The sequence below is a fragment of the Drosophila persimilis genome, unplaced genomic scaffold, assembly GCF_003286085.1.
Source record: "Drosophila persimilis strain 14011-0111.01,24,50 unplaced genomic scaffold, DperRS2 tig00000732-arrow-arrow-pilon, whole genome shotgun sequence".
Lineage (NCBI taxonomy): Eukaryota > Metazoa > Arthropoda > Insecta > Diptera > Drosophilidae > Drosophila > Drosophila persimilis.
The window spans coordinates 1,521,682-1,541,035 of record NW_020825345.1 but is presented as its reverse complement, the minus strand read 5'-3'; the positions used below and the strand labels follow the sequence as shown (position 1 = coordinate 1,541,035).

The following is a 19,354-nucleotide window of genomic DNA, read 5'->3' as shown; positions in this document are numbered from 1 at the left end:
CGGCAAAAATGTGTGTTTTATTTCTGGGGAGAAGCCAAGGGAAGGGCTGCTCGGCGAATAATTTGGGGAAAGTTTTTCCAATTATTTTTCATTTAAGCAGCAGAATGTAAAGACCAATAGAGAGCACAACTTTATGGCAGAGCGAACGTATCTCAACAAAAAAGTTTAATTTGCATTAGCCATAAAAAAAAAAACAAAAAAAAAAAAATGTAAATATGGAAGGAAAAACCGCAGCAGGGAAAAGTTTAGAGTGAGAGAAGGAGAGGGGGAGGCGGAGGGAGAGCGGTATGTAATGGAATTCAAAACAATAAGCATGAGAAATGGGCCACAAACAAAGTTACGGCCCAAACAACAAACTCCTTCTCGAAACATGAAGGAGGCGTCTCGCAAAAGTCAGGGGGCACTGGCCAGTGGGCAGTGGGCAGCAGGACGAGGAGCAGCAGTGGGGAGAGACGGAGTGCCGCAAAGGGAAAGTTCTCTCTGTGTGTGCCGCAACTTTTCCTGCAGTTCTTCTTCGAAGAATCGTAGTTTCGGGGAAAATAGAAACGATTACCCCGTTCTCTCGACGGCGCTGTGACAGCAGCACTCGGGGACTCTATCCCTGATAAGCCATGGACGAAAACCAGGGGGGGGGGGGGGGGGGTGGTCTCAAAAGGGCACTTGGGAACACTCCATTTGGCAGCTGGGATTTGGAACAACACTTTTCCTGGTACCTGGTGCCCCCTGCCTGGGCACAGATTCCTCTTTTCGAGTCTCCAGCGAGCAATATTCACTCCATCGAATTTTAATCCCAATCATTTCTTATCCCCCTTTTTCCTCTCTTCCCGCTTGATAATCATCTGGCTCTCTCGCTCATTGGCTTTCTCTTCTCACGATTTTCGGGGGTCTCATTGAATTATTAACCCGTTCAAAGGGAAGGTTACTTGCCCCCTTTTAATCTCCTAATTAACTCAATTGACGCCTGCCTTTGGGTTTACCTTCAAGTGAAGTTCGAGGGCCATTGTCCTCCCCCCCTTTTACCCCTCCCCACCACCCCCCACAAGGATATTTGTAATTAATGCTCTCGCGTTTTGACAGCTACAATTGCATTCTCCCACTGCCCCTGCCCCAGCCCTTGCCCCCGCCCCTGCCCTTGCCCCTGCCACGTCCATTCGACTGTTAATTTTATCCGTTGCTCAATTAAATATGAGTTCCCCCGGCAAAACTTTTGGCCTTTGAATAACCAAAAATCTCTGGCTCTTTCTCTTTCGAAAGGCCATAAAAAGCAGCAGCGGGGAGCCACGGAGGCGGGAGGCCAAAAAAGAGGCGGAGACAGAAGGCTCGCTCTCATAAACACATTTTATCGAAAGCAGTTAAGGCGCACAAAAAAAAATGGCTAAAACTTTGGCAATTATTGGAACGTGCTGCGACTTCGGAACGGCACGAAGGATTCCGGCGAGATGCGGAGGCCCAAAAGTAGAAAGCATATGGTCTTTGGACTGTGAGATGTCCTTTACTCTAGAACAGGCTCCAAAAATAACAGAACTAGAAGTCTATAGCTTTCAAATTGTGGATTCCATATCGTTTACAACAATTTTGGATATATCTTTGTTTCCAGAACATTTAATGGTAATGTGAGGACATGCCTGGACCCTTACAGGGTATCAAAACCAGCCAATATGCTAGGATTCATGGAGAAAACGAAAGTGCCAGCTGCTGTCTCTCGCAAAATGTCTTTTATTCCACTTTCTTTACAGATCAACAGAGGTTTCTATGAGGTATGCGGCTAGGCCTCTTCTTTGGGCCTATGGTGCCTTTTTCCATAGAGTATTTTCCATCAACTGCAGTCCAGATGGGATTCCCCTTTTCATTCTCTTTCAGCAGACAATCCCCCGATATCTGCATCTAAATTAGCCCCAAAACACACTATAAATCATTCATTAAAGTCAATATACTCGACTCATAATTATGATTCGCTTTTCGCTCTACGCCTTCCTTGAATGTGGGCGAGGGGCGCCTCCTTGGCTCTCCTTGGCTTCTGCTTCCTGGTGGCCGCTTCAAAACTTTTCATTTGAAATTGATTGAAAAACTTTACACACACAGATACAGAGAGAGAGAGAGAGAGAGAAAAACTGCTGTTCTGATGTGCTCTTCAAAGGGTTGATGATGGCGAGGAGACCTTCAACGCGTTGGAAAAACTCTCCACTGATGCAAGGCATGCGGGAGGGAGACAGGAAGGAGGCGCCTCTGCCTCTGCCTCTGGCTCTGGCTCCCCGTGAAACGAGATTAATCTTCCTACGAACTCGAAGCCTGTGCCTAGCTCCTGGCAGGACCAGAGGCTCGTGCGTTGGCAACCGAATGCCATGGCAATGCGTGCGGGAACCTCTCGCTTTTCCCCCTTTTTTCTGTCCCTTTTTTTCACGTTTTTTTTACCAGAACGTGGTGCAAGCAGAGGCGCTTAAATGTCGGGGATTCTAGGGGAGCTCTTGTCCTGCCATTTGCATAATGGATTTGTCTACAATTAGCCACGGCAGCTGTGCCACTGCCACACTGACATGACTTCCACAGCTCGGTGTCCAGAGCTCTGTAACCGGACCCTGGAGGATGCCTGCAGCAGCATCAGCAGCAGCCGTATTGCATTCCGTGCCACATATCTCATATGCGTCCAGGGAAAAGCCCTTCAGCACTAATACCTGCTGATGCTGCTGCTGCTGCTTTTTCCCATGCAAACTAATTGCAGGACAAGGGATGGCAGGGGACGGCAGGGGATGGCAGGGGATGGCAGCGGATGGCAGGTGAGGGCTTTAAAATGCTGTTCGCTACAAAAGTCAACCACTTAACCGGCAAACAAATCCCATTCCTCATCGCGGAGCAGCATCAGAGCATCAGGGCATCTAATGAGCCTCTCATTAACGTAATTACGTGATTTTGCTGGCTCTGGCAGTGGCAGCGGCAATAACTGTGGCAAGAATCCATCAGCTCTGCCAGTGGCACTGTGCGTGTGCGCTTCATTTGCTTCACTTGCCTCATTGCCACATCAAAAGGATAATCGCTCTGTGTGCGCGAGAAGCGCTAAGCAGATTGTTTGCTTCGTTTGCCTGTTTGCTGAGTGGGAAACTAATACTCAAAATGTTCAAATACTCAAACTTACATCCACGTCACTTCAGAAGTTCAATTTCAGGAGGAAAAGACACACAAGTGCCACGAAGATACACCTTTGCCCGGAGATACATCACCGGTTCAAGACACTCTTTGAATTTTGATAAGGCAAATGGTTGCAGATGCTCTGGGATTCTGGGACTGTCAATTGCTGGAAAATGGCCTATACATTTTTCGTTTTTCAAGGGTGAATGTTGCTAATTCGCTATGAAAGCTTACGTAAAGTGAACGCAAACAAGTAAACGGAAGCTAGGCTTAAAAAACTGCAAAAATACTAGAAAATACTAAGAAAAATACTAAAAAAATACTAGGAAAATACTAGAACATACTAGGAAAATACTAGAACATACTAATAAAATACTATAAAAATACCACAAGGTTCAATACCAGGCTTAAAATACTAGAAAATACTACGAAAAATACTAGAAAATACCACGAAAAATAATAGAAAATACTACGAAAAATACTGGAAAATACCACGAAAAATACTAGAAAATACCACGAAAAATGCTAGAGCATACCAGGAAAATATTATAAAATTACCAGAAAATACAATTAAAAAATTAAGCATCAGAACATTTAAAATTATAAAATACCAAAAAATAGTGGAATAAAACAAGCAAAATAATATCTAAAAATACTAGAACAAAGCTCTACAATAATTATGATGGAAATATAACATAAAAAATATTACGAAAACAAGAAATGGTAAAAACAAAAATAACAGAAAATACTAGAAAAAATCAATTACTGGACAAGTATCAAAAAACGGCTATAAAAACACTGTACGACACACTGGCACTTTTGGAATGTACTCTGCACGAGACAAAAACTACCTTGTAGGCCGAGACGAGTATTTTTCTTCCTCATTCTTTGATTTTGGAATTTAACCCCCAAAAATTCAATTTAAAACTTAAAAAACTGCGACTTTGGGCACTTTCACTCCACATCTGAAGCACTGATATCCACAAAAATGTAAGATTTAGATGGAAAGTTGTACGACCTTTCGGTTGGACTTCGATTTTGGATTCGTATCGATAGAGTGGAAGCACCAGAAGACCACCGAAACCACCGAAAGTTAAAGCTTTATGCAATTTTAAACGACTTTCAAAAAATCTATTTTGAGCAGTTTATTACCACTTTTGGGCATTAGTTCTTCAGTGGCTTTAATTCCCATTTTAGAGTACATTAAAACGAGCTCGTTTTGACATTTTGTGATTATAAATGTTGCAAGATTGTATGTAATCCTGGGCACTAAACACCAACTAACTTACTAATCATCTTCATGGATTGTGTGTATATTTGAGGGCCAGATTAATCGGCACTCAAGTAGACTCGCATTTAGGTGCCGCACAGACTGCTTTCTGCCAATGCCGCTGCCTCTGCCTCTGCCGCTGCCGCTGCTGCTGCCACACGTGGCTGTGGCTGCGATTCAGTTGCAATTAAAGTTAATGGCAGGACATTCGAGCAGTGGCTGAGAAACCTGAGGACCAGCCTAATGTCCTGTCTAAATAATTCAGGAATAAACCAGCTTAATGTTTCGGTCTGACGTTCTGGTCAGTCGCACGTTCGGCTCGAACTTCTGTTCCAAATTGAAAATTACATACATTGGGATATTCAATCTTTGTCAAATTACGGCCATGGTGGCAGTGGCAACAGTCTGTGGCAGTGGCAACATCTGTCCTAAAAGCCAGGCTTACATATAATTGGTTTTTACCACCATCAGCAGCAGCGGCAGAACGATTTTTCACTGTAAATGTTGCTCCTGGTCCTGCTGCTCCTGCTCCTGGTCCTGCTGCTGGTCCTCCTGCTTCTCCTGGTCCTCCTGCTGCTCCTCGTCCCACTGCTGCTGCGCTTTTCATGTTACTGTCAATTGTCGGGCAACTGAGATTTCCTTTCGGTCAACAGATTTGTGCTCCTCTCTCTGTCTCTGGCTCCCCCTCTGTCTCTGTCTCTGGCTTTAATGTCGCGCTCCAATGGCTTAAACGGAGTGAGTCCTGGCCCTGTCGCTGTCCCTGCTCCCCAATGCATTAGTTTTGGCCACGAAATGTGCTCTGCCGCTTTGAAGTACATCTTTTGGGGGGTTTTTTTCCTGCCTTTTTGCTCGCTGGAATTATGAATGTTTTTTTGTTTTTGTTTTTGGTGATTTGGGATTTGGGATTTGGTATTGGGATTGGGATTTTTTGGCGTAGAAAATAACTTGAAAGTGATGTCAAGTGTGGGCCACCAGAGGGGCACTTGGGGACTTGCATTAGCCAATACTTGTCCTTTTTTTTTGGGCGAGAGATCTTCCGGGAAGGGTATTTCATACATTCTTGATGATTTTGTGCACCTTTAAGGCACCGTTATGCCCCACTAATTCTCCCCCGACGCGAATGGGGGGTGCGTACCCGGGGGGGGAGGGGAAATTGTGTTTGATGTAAATAATTAACAAGCCGTAAGTCGGGGGCCACGAGCCAAAATTGTTTCCGGCAGTAGAAATGGCACAAAACACAAAAAAAAACCAAAAATGGCCATTAACTTTCGGTAATTGACTGAAGGTTAACGTTGTTGTGCCCCTGCCAAAAAAAAAGCACATAAATTAGTCAAAAAATTCACTGCAAGCGGCATTTCTCATGGAATTTCCTCCTCGAAGGGGCAAAAACTATGGAAACACTTTGGCCCCAAGCTCTCAGCCCCCAAGCTTTTGCTTTTACCCAAGTTAAACCTTTGCCTGACTTTTCTGATGAAGCAGCAGCAGCAGCAGCTTTTTGAATAATACATTTTCATGCTTGAAAATTGTTTGCAGCGGCAGCGGCAGCGGCAGAGGCAGAAGAGTCTGGGCTTTAAATAATAAATTAATGCAATTTTCCAACAATTAGCAGATGCCATGAATTTTGTGTGAGTTAATATTTGATTCAGAGGATTGTGGGGGGAGGGGGCGGCAGTTCTGCAACTAAATTTTAATAAATTCACTTTTTCAATGGAAAATATATCCGAGTTTTGCCGAAATAATTGCTGCAGGCCAAGCCACAAACGTAAGCCGATATATATCGGTCTTGAGCTGTGGCCTGATATTCGATAGGCCACAAAAAGGAGTAAAGGAGTAAAGCGAGCGCAATCAAGCGAAAGATACAATTGATTAAGTCGCACAAAAACAAAAGAACCAAAAAAAACCCCCGAAAGAAAATGTCAAAGGTACAAGGAAAATTGAAAGAAAAGCCACTGGCCACTGGCCGCCACAAAAGGAGACGATTTTCAAGTGGATTCTCAAGTTGATTGCATTATGGTTATGGCCATTCTCTTGGCCATTGAAGCTGGTTTATGGCCAAACAACATAAATAGTTTTCTTTTCGTTGATTCGTACATTTTGTGGCACAATGAAAGCTGGTTCTTGTGCTCCGCTTTGCTGGGGAGCTGCCTCTGGGGGTGGCGCTTCAAAGTCTGTCTCTGGCAGTAGAGGAGGTTGTCCCTTCGCCCCCCGAGAATCCTGCAACACGGCGTATGTGTAACAATTAATTAGCGGACATCCTTGTGTCCCCTGGGCATCCCTTAGCCCATCCTGGCCACTCCTTTGCTCTGGTAAAAACCCGAAACCCGAAACCAGAAGAGCTTCCGAATTTTCACTTAGCTCTAAAGTGCCATTAGAGTAGATTTTCCAGCACCCAGAAGGACTCTTTTCGGTGGCAACATCTTGGTGGTATTGCATGTATCGCGTGCCGCATGCCGCATGCCGCATGCCACTTGCCGCTTGCCGCGCGAGGAAGTGGGCAATTTGCCAAAATATGAATGAAATTTTCATAAAACAAAAGAGAGGAAGCATTTTTTTTGGGTGCAAAGGCAACATGCAAATTTCGTAGCTGCTGGCAAGATGACAATTTGTTGGGTTCCGTCGCAAGGAAAGGAACAGGGAGGAGCAGTGGCAAGGATTGATAGGTGACGGATCTTTCCGCCCATCTCAATCACTATAGAGAAACGAAGAAGCTGGCGAATTGATGGCCCAATCATCGTCTTGCATTCAAAAAAGAGTCCTTAAAGGCGGAACATCCCAGGATAGGTTCCCCAGATATTTGATGGGCTTTCGGGTGGAGGTTCCATTTCGTTGTCGCACAATTTCCACAGGGCACTCGCCGTTCGACTTTCCTTGGAGCCAATTTTCGTTCAATTTCTTTTATATTTTCCATTTGCGGCAGCGCCAACGTCAACGATGGCCTTGGGATTGCGACCAGCCGCTGTTCGCCTTAAAGTGTCCTGGGATTTGGGGGAAAAGACCCTCCGATTGCTGCGATCCTTGGACAAGCCTTTAATAATTCCATGTGGCGTCTGTTTGTGTGTGTTTTGGGTGGCATCCAGAGGAAAATTCAACAATTAACACAAACAAAAACAAAACGAAATCGCCTTCGCGGCCTGAGGTGCTCAGCAGACGCCAGTCCCCACCTCGGGGGAGCTGCTGGAACGGCTCAGATTGGGGGCCACGGTGTCGTGCCAGCGCGCCGTCTCCAGGCCGCTGTCGCTCTCGGCCACAACGTGGGCGACCTCGCCCAGGGCGTCCTCGTACTCGTCCTCGGAATCGGAATCGGAATCGGAACTGTCGATGGCGCCGGCCTCGAGCGATGCCGCCGAGCCCCAGATACTCATCAGCTTGCCCTTGGACTCGCGCCAGATCGAGCAGAGGCGCTCGCGGCCGAAGGCCTGCAGGAAGGCCTCGATGAGGTCGCGCGACTTGGCCTCCCAGCGGGCGAGGAGGCCGCACCGGACCATGTTGCCGCGATCCTTCAGCTCGTCCATCTTGTTCTGGAAGCGGAACTTCTTCTCGGACAGAAAGGACACGTTCAGCTCCTTGGCGGTGTAGCCGCGCGCCAGATTGCGGCGCACAAACAGGTCGTAGTCCTTGACGATGCGTGCCACAATGTCCGAGGTGGAGACACCCGGCGTGCGTTCGGTGGCCACAAACATGCCGCGCGCCTTCAGATGGGCGTAGATGTCGTCGACGCCCCCGGCCCCGCCATACGGTATGTCGTCGTGGGCCACAAAGTCGATCTTGTGCTCATTCAGGAACTCATCGGTGAGGGTCCAGGGGGCATTGGCCACAATCTGTGGTCGAACGGTGGTCGGAATGAATCCCTTTCGGGGGGGAGGGGTGTGTGGCCACTCACCTCGTCCACGTAGCGGCAATGGCGCACCGCCTCGTAGCGCTCGAAGCCGTTCATCACGGTGCGGCCCTTCATCTTGAGCGTCAGTTCGTTGTTGCAGACGCCCACAATCAGATAGACGTTCGGAAAGATGTTCTTCGCCTGCAGGAGCTGCCGGGCATGGCCCTGGTGGAACAGATCGTAGATCCCATCCGCATAGACGCGCACGCGACGCGTTGCCTGCCCCGAGCGGGCCATCTCGTAGCTGATGCGCTGCGTGTAGTCGCAGGCCCCCAGCTCCTCCAGGGCCTTCGCATCGGTGGCGAAGGGGCACGGCTGGCAAAAGGGCTGCGGGCGGCGGGCGGCGTCAGGGGTCATGGCAAAAGGTTACCTTGGTGTCTGGTCTCCACGCTTACGTATTTATCCAGGTTCACGTCGTACAGGGACATGGCCGGGTATTGGGTCTCAAAGGCCACTGCCGGCTCCGGGTCCTTAGTGTCCGGATCATCCATTGGGAATCCATCAAAGGAGGGCGTTGAGCGCCCCGATCCCGATCCCGATCCCGAGAGCAGCGAAGAGTTCGGTTCGATTATTTGTTCCATTTTGCTTTAGAATATTGAAAATAAATTTTTTAAAAAAATATATATATAAATTTCAGAGAGCTACAGTAAAACTGAACTGCTCGTCACGCTATCCAGTCGGTGACTGAATAATAGGCACTAGATAGACACACACACACACACACACACGCGCACAAAATGCTAGGCACACTGCGACCGATCCAGGGGGGGCCCAAGGATCTGCCATTTCTCAAGGTACTCTCCCCCCCCCCAGCCCTCTCTCTGGCTCGTTTTGGGGGGGTGGGGGGTGCACCTGAAAAGAGCTAATGGACTGCAAGCGATTCTCGCAAATACTGCCAGCTGGGAAATCACATCGAAGGCAAGCGCCCTGGCCAAAGGCTCTGCTGTACGACACCTTTTTCGGGGCAGCAGCAAAGCAGGCGACTCCCCAGTGAATCTTTAGCCGGGGGGGAAAGTATTTCAAAAGGCTAAGAAAACAACAACAACAACAACAACAACAGCAACAACAACAACAACAAAGGAGTCCTTTCATGTGGTGTCCAATGCGAATATTTAGATACCGCCAGCAGCCGCCTAATGGAACACTCCACAGTCGAAGGGGGGAGGAGTGGGGGGTGTGGGGCATGGAACGGAACTCCCTCTCCCCCCCCCCCCCCCCCCCCCTGGGTCCGCATCGCACAAAAAACAACAACAAAAGAGAACATTTAATGGAACATTTGCATAACAACTTCCGCTTTCCTCCCTTGGTTCCCCCTCTGTCCCCCCTTTTGTCCCCCTTTTTCGACTGTTTCTAGCTTTTTCTGCCGTTTTATCATTGTTCCCCTGGATTCGCCCGTTCCCTCTTCTCGCCGCCCATTATTCTTCCTGTTTTTCTTTACCGTTACCTGTTGGAGCCTCCCCCCTTCCCCCCCTCGTGCCTGTGTATGTGTTGTTTCCGCCTGCTGTCTGCGGATGCACACACATTCGAAATGTAATTTGCACTAGAAAACTGAATCAATGATGAGCGGCGGGGCAGTAGCCACCAGGAGGGTGGGGGGGAGGAGAGGTCTGTGTTCGCTCTCCGAAAAACATCCTCAAATTTGTAAAACGTGCACAGGTTGCTATTTATATTTCTGATGATTGAAAATGCGTTTCTTTTTGTTTTTGTTTTTATTTTATTCTCCACGAAGTTTTTGGGGCACTTTCGGCCTTTAAGCAGCCGTCGTATCTGGCAGACAAAATGAAAGTTTAAGGGGGGCTAAAAAAAAAGCGCAGCAGCAGAGCACTTTAAAAACGAGGCTTTTGTGGCATTTGGGGCACGCATTTCATTGGTGGGGCTCAAAATCAAAAGCATATACATATCCATGACTCGTAGCGACACGGGCCACACTTTTTGTGTGATGGCCACATTTTTGATCAATGAAAATCCACCCAGGGATGCCCCAATTTTCCCCAATATTTCCTCCTCACATCGATTGATATTTTGGGGCACCACAGCTGATTTTTCACCGTTCTAAAATTTCAACAAATCTGATCTTAAAAATCCACAATCAAATTTGGGAGAAAATCAATGTTTTCTTTAATAAATATTAAAATTGAATTAAATTAAATTTAAATTAAAAAATTAAATGCAGAGGAATATCACAGAAAATATGTTTTCTTTAGGAAATATTCAAATTAAATTAAATTAAATTAAAAATTAAAAAATTAAATGCAGAGGAATATCACAGCAAATATGTTTTCTTTAATAAATATTCAAATTAAATTAAATTAAATTAAAATTAAAAAGTTAAATGCAGAGGAATATCACAGCAAATATGTTTTCTTTAATAAATATTCAAATTAAATTAAATTAAATTAAATTAAAGTTAAAAAATTAAATGCAGCGGCATATCACAAAAAAAATACCAAACATTTAATTGGGCTCCGAATAAAGCCAGGAATACATGGAGCACCCCTCGTGGCAATGCGGAATACACACACACACAACCACCCCCAATGGGGGGAGGGGGGAGCGGGAGGGTGGCTGTTTTGGGTGTACATTTCTGCACTTAATTTGTTAGCTTTGGCGCTAAGTCGGTTAATTTATTTGTACATTTTTTGGTAGTACTCTCCAATTTCCATTTCCATTTCCAGTAGGGGGAAAATGCCAGCCAATGTTTGCTGTTGGCTTTAAATTCGAATTCGCTCCACCATTTGCAGCAGGTGCGGGGGGAACCAAGGGAATTTAATGAGTTTTTTGGGTGTTTTTTCTTTGGGGGGATAGAATAAAGAATGATTTTGGATCATAGGAAATCCCTAGAAAGGTTCCCAGGAAGGTTTTACTTTGCCAAAGACATGTCCTGCGAGGAAAACGACTCTAAGAGACTCCAAGAGGCACAAAGCCCTACTCTATCTACCTTCTCGAATAACAAGCATAAGATTTCCATCTTAAGCTCATTTTGGGCTCTCGAATACGCTCAAATTACCCCAAAAGCAGATACGGGGGGGGCGAGGGGGCATAATTCTGCATAAATTCGCATCGATTGGATGCGATTTGTAGTCGTGTCCGAAATTGGACTGCGGGGCGCCATAAACAATGATTGCATTCTCGGATTTAAACAATCTGCGGAGGGCAGGGCAGGGCAGGGCAGGGCAGGGCAGGGCTTGGCGCCAACTTATTAACATAAACCACTCCGGCACTCTGTGGCGCCGCCACTCGGCAGATAATCGCAGGACACGGGCGAGGAGTACACAAAACAAATCGAGAAACATCGAAGAAGGAAAACAAATAAATGCCGCTGTGCCCCAGTGCCACCGGCAGGTGCCACACGAACAAGCAGGGAAGGAAGCAAGTGGAGGAGGCAGCCATAAGAGTGGGGAAAAGCTTACTGCCGGCAGTTGGTCACGAGATTTACGGCTGGACATGCAAAAAAAACCCAAGCTGCTCTCCCCCCCCCCCCTTCGTGCCGGCGGATGCAACCGATTTGTTGCCTGCCTTGCAATTTGCTCCTCGAATGTCGTTCTGCCACTTTCTCCACTTTCTTCACGGCAGCACTTTCCACCGAAAGTTGAGAACAAAAGGAAAAGTAAATTAAAATCGTTGCAACGCGCCGGCAATCCGGCCAGTACTTGCCCTTTGGTTGGGTGTCGCTTTTCCCCCCCTCCACCCCTCCCGCACTCTTCTACGGCCCGTAGAATGTGACGGAGCAGTCGTCCGGCTCTTCGGGGCCAACTCAATTGTCAAGACGTCAAGGGGTCTCATCGCACTGGGCCTTAATTAAATCTGTCGCGTGGCATTCACCTTTTCTCCTCTTTCACCTCATTTTTGGTGGGTGGGGGGGGGGGAACTATCTTTAGACAGAAGTTGTGTTAATATCAATTAACTTTTACCGGCAGGACATCGCTCTCTCTCTCTCTCTCTCTCCGGAGTGATTATAATTACAATTTAATCCGCTAATTGGCCAAAACATTGCGTCGGCCAACTGCAAGCTGCGGAAGATGCGGAAAAGTCTGGATAAATCCGGATAAAGCGCCAAAACTTTGGCTTCCAAGCTGTGGATGCCAAGAACTTGGCTTAAAGCTGCTGCTGGCCGTGTCCTTAAAATCAATTGAAAATTAATTATCCAGCAATGGAGAAAAATCTGAAGCCTGGCGGCATATTTTCCATCAATTATTATGTGGGAAAATCAAAGGAAAATGCTTTAGTGGAAAGTCAATATAATAATCTTGGGGGCATTTCAATCGTTCAATCACGAGCACAATCTTAAGTGTCATCTTACTTACTGGCACGCTTACAAATTAATTACGACCATCTGTCAGATTGTATTACGCTTTCATCCCCCCCCTGATCCACGCCCCCTTGGCCACGCCCAGGGCCCGGCTGCGTTGTATTTAAAGTGCCATTAATTTACATAAAATTCACATAAAGTGCATTTTCAGGGGGCTGTCCGAGAGAGGGGGGGACAGGGAGAGACAGAGAGAGAGAGGGGATTAACATTCGGAGACATTTGGAGACTCTTCATTGAATCATTCATTAAGTATTCAAAATTAAGCCAAAAAATGCCATTTCGGACAGCCATGGAAATGGGGAAAACTATGCACAGGGAAAATCCGAATATTTGCTCAACTAAAACCAGAGACAGAGAGGGAGAGAGAGAGGGCGACATTTGTTGTCTCCTACTTTCTCGTGCGGCAATCAAATGCGAATCAAAAGTGTAAATAGCCTCAACGTTTTTCCCCCAATTAATTTACCATTTTCCAATTTCCATTTGCCATTTGCCAAATCGATCTCCATCTAGGGGTTATCCTTGGGGATCGATCCACTGGCAAATGAGCGACGATAATCACTCGACTCGAGGCGACTCCTTTCGTTGTTTACCAATTAATTGTAGAATATGCTAATTGCTAATAAAAGTCCGGCTCTCTAGGCGCTGTTTTTCCATTCATTTTCCATGCTATTTGCACAGGACCAAGGACCAAGGACCAAGGGCCAAACAGGGATTTGCTGGCCATTAAAATCCAAATTAAATGCTTTGATTTTCATCGGTCAGTGGCCATAAATTTAATGACTTGCCTTCTGGCCTCAGATTTACGTTATTTATGAGCCTTGGCTGGGCTCTAAATCCGATTCTGATTTCTAGGGGGGGGGGCTGTGGGGGGTTTCTCTTAATTAGATTATTTGCTGGGGGGGAGGCCAGCATTTTATGACACATTTAATGAACAGCCAGCAGGCCAGCAAGCCAGCAGGCCAGCAGTCCATCTGATCGATGGACATTCCTTGCCCCCCACCACAATCCCCCCTCCACCCCAAAAACACCAATCATTGCGCACCCAAAACGAATCAATTAGAGTCCTAGAGCCGCAGTGCATCCACCAGCCACGAGACTAACAAAATTATGGCCGCCTGTTGGTGGTCTCCGATGATGAAGAAAATCATGCGGCATGTTGTCGGGCTGCATGTGGCAAGCCCCCCCCTCCAAAAATGTTGCCAATAATCAGATAAGCGGAGCCCCCCCCCCCCCCCCTTAATGCTGGCGGGAAATGAGAGCCAGGCAAGTTTTTGGATTTTTGGGAAAACCAGAGGGAAATGTGGGACAGGCCAACGATTAGACAGAAGAAAACTAAACACAACACAAACATGAAATGGGAAATGGGAAATACATATTTATCGCAATTTAGCTGTACAAATTTATGTATTTTTTATCGGAAACAATATCCAATGTTGGCCATTTATTTATAGACAAGCCCCTGCCGAGGAAAACTTTCCGCATTCCATCATCATCATAGATAAACATATTGTAGGGCAACCAATTCGTAATTTTCCTCAGTTTTTTCCCCCTTATGGCAAACATTTTTATTAGCATGTTTGTTTGCATTTTCATTTAACAATTTTGGCTTTTGTTTTGGCTTTGTTTTCGCTGCTGTCATCGATCATTTTAAGTGGGGTTTTTGGCCAACATTTGCCATTAATTAGGCAAAAGTTTTGCCGGAATCCCTTTGCCAAAAAAAACTGTACTGTCGAAATAACAAATGAGACAAGCGGCTAGACAAGCGACAAGAAACGTGGGTTGTCTCTAATGATGATGATGGCCCCTCCGTCCGTCTCTCCTCTGCTCTGCTCTGCTCTGCCCTTGAAAAAATCAACAACAGAACGGAGCAGAGCAGAGAACTAAGCCAAAACAAATGCCGCGACACAAAAAAGTGTCGCCAAATATTTATTTTGCCAAGAAAGAAAAAGAAAAGCAACTGAAAAAAGGGTCGCAGGTCCGGTCTCGTGCTTTAAGACCAAATTTTGGGGACAGAGTACATTAGAGGATCCCCACAAAAACAACAAAAACACTGCATTCGGCGTTCATTTTTGGGAAATGCAATTTTCTACATTTTAAAAAATTTTAAAAAAAAAGTTCACTGATTTTAGCCTGTTTCAGGCTACTTTTTCCTCTACCCCTCCCACTTTTTACAGTGTATTTAATTCACCGATTCCTTAATTAATATTCATATAAATTTCACTGATTTTTCCTAGTGTTTCCATAGATAGATTTTTCCCAACAAAACACGGATTTAAATAACTATTCATTTAATTGGAGCTGAAAATGCATTTAAAATGCACTCAAAATTCTACTTAATTTAATTTAATTTGTGGGGTAATTCTTGCATAGTTTATGTATTTTTTTTATACAAAAAATTAAAAAAAAAAAAAACGCTACTGATCTAATTATGATTTTAATTCCCATTTCAATGTCAGAGAACTTCTGCAACAAAAGACCTTTTTGCCATTTAATAAACTATAAATCAACATTTAATCAGGCAACACATGTCATTTAACGAGGCCTTTGTTTGGGCTACAGACGGCTTTTAATAGTTAATATTTTATGCATCCATTTATGCGATCCATTTCGGGGCAAAGTCTCGTCGAAATCTCTGAAATACTCTGATAGGAGATGGGTCCTACCTCCTTGGAGCTCCCATTGGGGGCTTTACAGGGTAATTTTGTGTCGCGAGGAGATGATAAACGTTTAATTACATATTAAATGACGCCCCAAATAGAGCCGCGTAGCACTTCCTCTGCCGCCTTTAGTGTGTTGCAGCCGCAGTTGTTGCAAATTTAATTACAAAAGTAAATGTTTGAAAGATGTGCCGTGCCGTGCTGTGCTGTGTGGCAGCATCATTAACTTTTCCACTGAGTAAATGACTATCTGCTGCCTCTCTCTCTGTCGGCCCTACTTATGCCCACAATAGTCCTCTCGCTCTCTCACAATAGTCCCTTCTCTTTCGCTTAATTGTACTGCTCTTTCCCTCTTGGTTGTGCCGTCTCTTTGGCCATGCACTCGACTGCATTTTCCCGGAGGCAAAATCGTCAAAATGCCACAGATCCACACATGCGGTGGAGGGTGGAGGGTGGCGGCCCTGCAAAAGCAGCTCAGGCGCCACTCAACGTTTCAGGACTCCCCCCTGCCACGCCCACACTCTCAGAAAGGGGCGGAGTCCAGTGGCAAACCCTTTTGGGCCATATCCTTCATTCATGTATATTATTTTTCAATTAATATATATGACCAGGAGACATATTACTCTCTCCCTCTCTCTCTCTCTCTCAAGGGGGATGGCCGTCTTCTTATGCTTTTCAATTTGTATTTTAAATATCAATTATGCAAATACCGCACATTTGCCTTATTTTCCCATTTTCATAATCCATAATAAAGATACGAAAAAGATATATGCATGTATTTAAGATGTATGTGTAGATATGTATTGTGTAGATACATGCATGTATTTGTAGTTAAATATGTAGATATAGCCACAAACTACTTGGGACAACAATTTGCATTTTTGCAAACACTTGTTGAAGCCGACTTTCCATTGTTCTCTGGCCAAAAGGGAGTATGACGTCAACGGGCAGGCATATGTTATAGGGGGGGCTCAGGGGAGGGGGCTCTCCCCGGAGGATTAACATCTTCTATCCACAAAAGTTTCTCTGCCTCGCTAAACTTTTTCTCTACATCGAAAATTGCCTTTTTTTTATCTCATAAATCAATTAGAAAGAAAAAGGAATCCTGTTTGAAAATGTATACATCGTATCGTATATCGTATATCGTCGTGTATCGTATGGGAAGGGAAATCTGTTACCATTTTGCATGATTTTTAGGCAAATTTATTGCTGAAAAGGGACAAGTTTTTTTTGGCAATTTTCGCATCGAAGGTAAAGCCAATTTTCGGTAAATTTTCTTGGCAACTCCTTCGTGGCGCTTTTCCTGGTTACGGCAGGGACACTTTTCATTAGCTAATGTCAGAGGAAAAAGCAATTAAGCGAGTGATACGCCACCAACACCCAACCCCGAGAACTAGTAATCCCAACAATAATCATAATTCCACACAATTTGCGTTCCATTTGGTATCCATTTAGACTCCGAAGGATGGGAGGATGGGAGGCTGGGAGGCTGGAGCCGCCGCCTTGGAGGCGCGTGAAATCAAGTAAATTATTGCTTTTGAACCCACGAGCCCGCGAAATACATTCAAAATAAGCCCCCACTAAACCATTTAGCTGGAGATTCAGATTCATCGACGGCGGTGGCATCTGCGAGGCTTATTTCCCCAGCAGCTGCCACACCTTCCACATTCCAGTCGTCCTGGCGAGGACTTCAAAGGCTCCATCTAAGGCGCCTCTGCCCTGGCATTTAATAATAAGGAGTTCCAGGCGCGGGTCCTAAGCATTCGAGAAGAGGTCCAACATCCTACACAATCGCATAAATATGATCCCCGCCCCATGCCACGATGCCTAAGTACATATATTATGTACACTGGCGAAACACAGACATAATGTGGGCGTGGGATACACAAGGGCGTCATACTGTCGAAAAGTATTGCCCCCGAAGCTCGTCTCGTCTCGTCCCGTCTCTTGTTTTCTTGGCTTTCCCCAGCTTTTCCGCAGCTGTTGACATTTGACTGCGTTTCGGGTTACAGCATCTGTGAGGCGATGGTCCCAGTGTTTTTGGGGTCAGAGTGATTTGAAACCCCTTGTGTGTCCTTTGGCCCTCTCCCTTAGGGCCTCTTCAGAGGCACCTCTTTCCCAATTCCTCTGCATCTTAGACCCTCTTTTGGCTCGGCCTCTTCAGCCCCTTTTGGTCCACTCTCTGGACGTGTTTTTGCTAATGAAGCAACAGCATGCGGCAGCAACGAGGAGCTACGACCAACAAGGGTCAAGGCAACAAGTTCTCATCCAAAAACTAGACAAACACGAACGAATGAAGCCCCAGAGAGCATTCGATAGCCCATAAACCAAGATTATACACCGATGTGTAGAATGTAGCATGCAGTGTAGAGTATTGGGTAGATATGTACGACATACACTCTACATTTCATCGACTTTTGTGGAAATTGTCAGAGTTTTTTGAGCGGGCTCCGTTTTTCACTTGCTTTTGCGTTTCGGAAGGTCTTTTGCGAAAGGGGAAACCATAGCCCCAGACCAGAGGATTCTTATCTACATGTAAAATTCATATTTACATACATATACATGTACATGTACTCTACATGGGTACCACACCAGGCAAAAGTACTCTTCTCTGGGCCATATTTCGCCCAAAATCGGTGCCAATTCATTGCAAACAAATTTAGTTTTTTATTGCCCAAATTCCGAAACCAAAATTAGTAACAAATTGCGAAAAATTTAACACGTTTTTCGGGCACATCCCTCGAAAGCGTAACTCCTTTTTCACGCATCAAAATTGAGTTTAATGAAAAATGTTTCCAGGAGGCACAGCGCAGAGATAATTGCCCTGGAGACCGACTGTTCAAACATGTTCGTGCCACATTCGGCCTCTTGCAGATACAGTGCAGTGCAGTGCAGTGGAGGTGGCCAGCGCCTGAGCCTAGCCGGGGGCTCGCTTCTGGGGCGGCCAGCCTCTCTTCCCGGAGGTTGTGGTAGTCCTTGCTGGCTGGTTCTCCGGCTCCGGCTCTGTCAGCATAGAAATGGAAGCCGGTGGCGTTGGAGTCTCCGGGCCTTATCAGGCTTGAGATGTGGATGCTGCCGGGGCACCCCGAAAGTGCCTGATCCGCCCCGCGGCACTGGGCATCGACTTGGGTCCCGTCTGGGCAGCACACGAATCGCGGGCCAACACAAATGGTAGATGCGTCTCCTCTGCCTGCTCTTGGCCTGCTACATCTCGGCCATTGTGGCACACAGGCCCAGCTACCGCTCCGGTCCCGGCGGCTATGTGGATGTGGTCGATGCCCCTGGTGCTGCCGCCTCTGCCGCGAACTTGGACGGTGCCGATTGGCATGCCTGGGAGCAGGTCCGACCTCTGCTGGCCAAGCGCTATGGTCCCCTCGACAAGCTCCAGATGGGATCCAACCTCTCAAGAAGAGTCACTATGGTGGAGCCTATGGCCAGAAGGCGGTGTCGGCGCTCAACTGAGGATCCCACGATCCCAGCAGATCGAAACTCCCAATAAATAGTAATTGCTTAAACATGAAACTGTTTTACAGCTCGCTGCCCAGGTGGGAGCGGGCCTCCTCCACTCTCATCTGTCAGGGATCCATCACGGGGATCACCTTTCCATTGCTCTGGCAATGAACCTCTGCCATGTTGCCTCTCTGTGTGCCCTTTGCTCTGTTGAGTTCATTTCCAATTAACCGCCCTGCCACTTGCGGCTGCTAGTTGCCACTTGCAGTCGTTGTTGTTGTTGACGTTGCCACTGGTGTCAGAGGGGGAGGAGGGGGGGAGGGGGTGCTGTGTGCCCTGTGTCGTGGTGGGGACGACACTTGTGCGAATTAAAAAGAAACAGAACACAACGAAAAAAAATGAATGAAATGTGTGGGAATTGTTTGCAGCGGGAGACACATTTCACACATTTGTGGCACGTGGCACGTGGCAAGCGGCAAGTGGCTAGACCGAAAGCTGATTTAGATTTATGTTGAATGCTGAGTGTGTGCGGCGGGCAAATCGTGGAGAAAATGGAGATAGAGTTTCCCCCCGCTTCCCTCTGGGCTTACGCTTCGAATGAATAATGAATGCGTGATTCAGATTGAAAGGTGAATGAATACAAATTAATGAGGGGCCAGCAAAGGGAG

At 46.3% G+C, this 19,354-nt stretch overlaps 2 protein-coding genes across 2 annotated transcripts; one reads left to right on the top strand and one right to left on the bottom strand.

The window, feature by feature from the left end:
• Nucleotides 1-7,396: 7,396 nt before the first annotated feature.
• Nucleotides 7,397-8,873, bottom strand: LOC6601197 (choline-phosphate cytidylyltransferase A). The gene is made up of 3 exons (XM_026992308.1): nucleotides 8,666-8,873; nucleotides 8,274-8,597; nucleotides 7,397-8,211 (listed from the first exon to the last, which is right to left on the bottom strand). Exons 1-3 carry the CDS (start codon nucleotides 8,849-8,851, stop codon nucleotides 7,534-7,536), a joined length of 1,188 nt encoding a protein of 395 aa, XP_026848109.1. The 5' UTR covers nucleotides 8,852-8,873; the 3' UTR covers nucleotides 7,397-7,533.
• Nucleotides 8,874-18,411: 9,538 nt separating this feature from the next.
• On the top strand, nucleotides 18,412-18,857 carry LOC6601198 (chorion protein S16). The gene is made up of 2 exons (XM_002026193.2): nucleotides 18,412-18,680; nucleotides 18,770-18,857. The coding sequence occupies exons 1-2, from the start codon at nucleotides 18,412-18,414 to the stop codon at nucleotides 18,855-18,857; spliced, it is 357 nt and encodes a 118-aa protein (XP_002026229.2).
• Nucleotides 18,858-19,354: the final 497 nt, after the last annotated feature.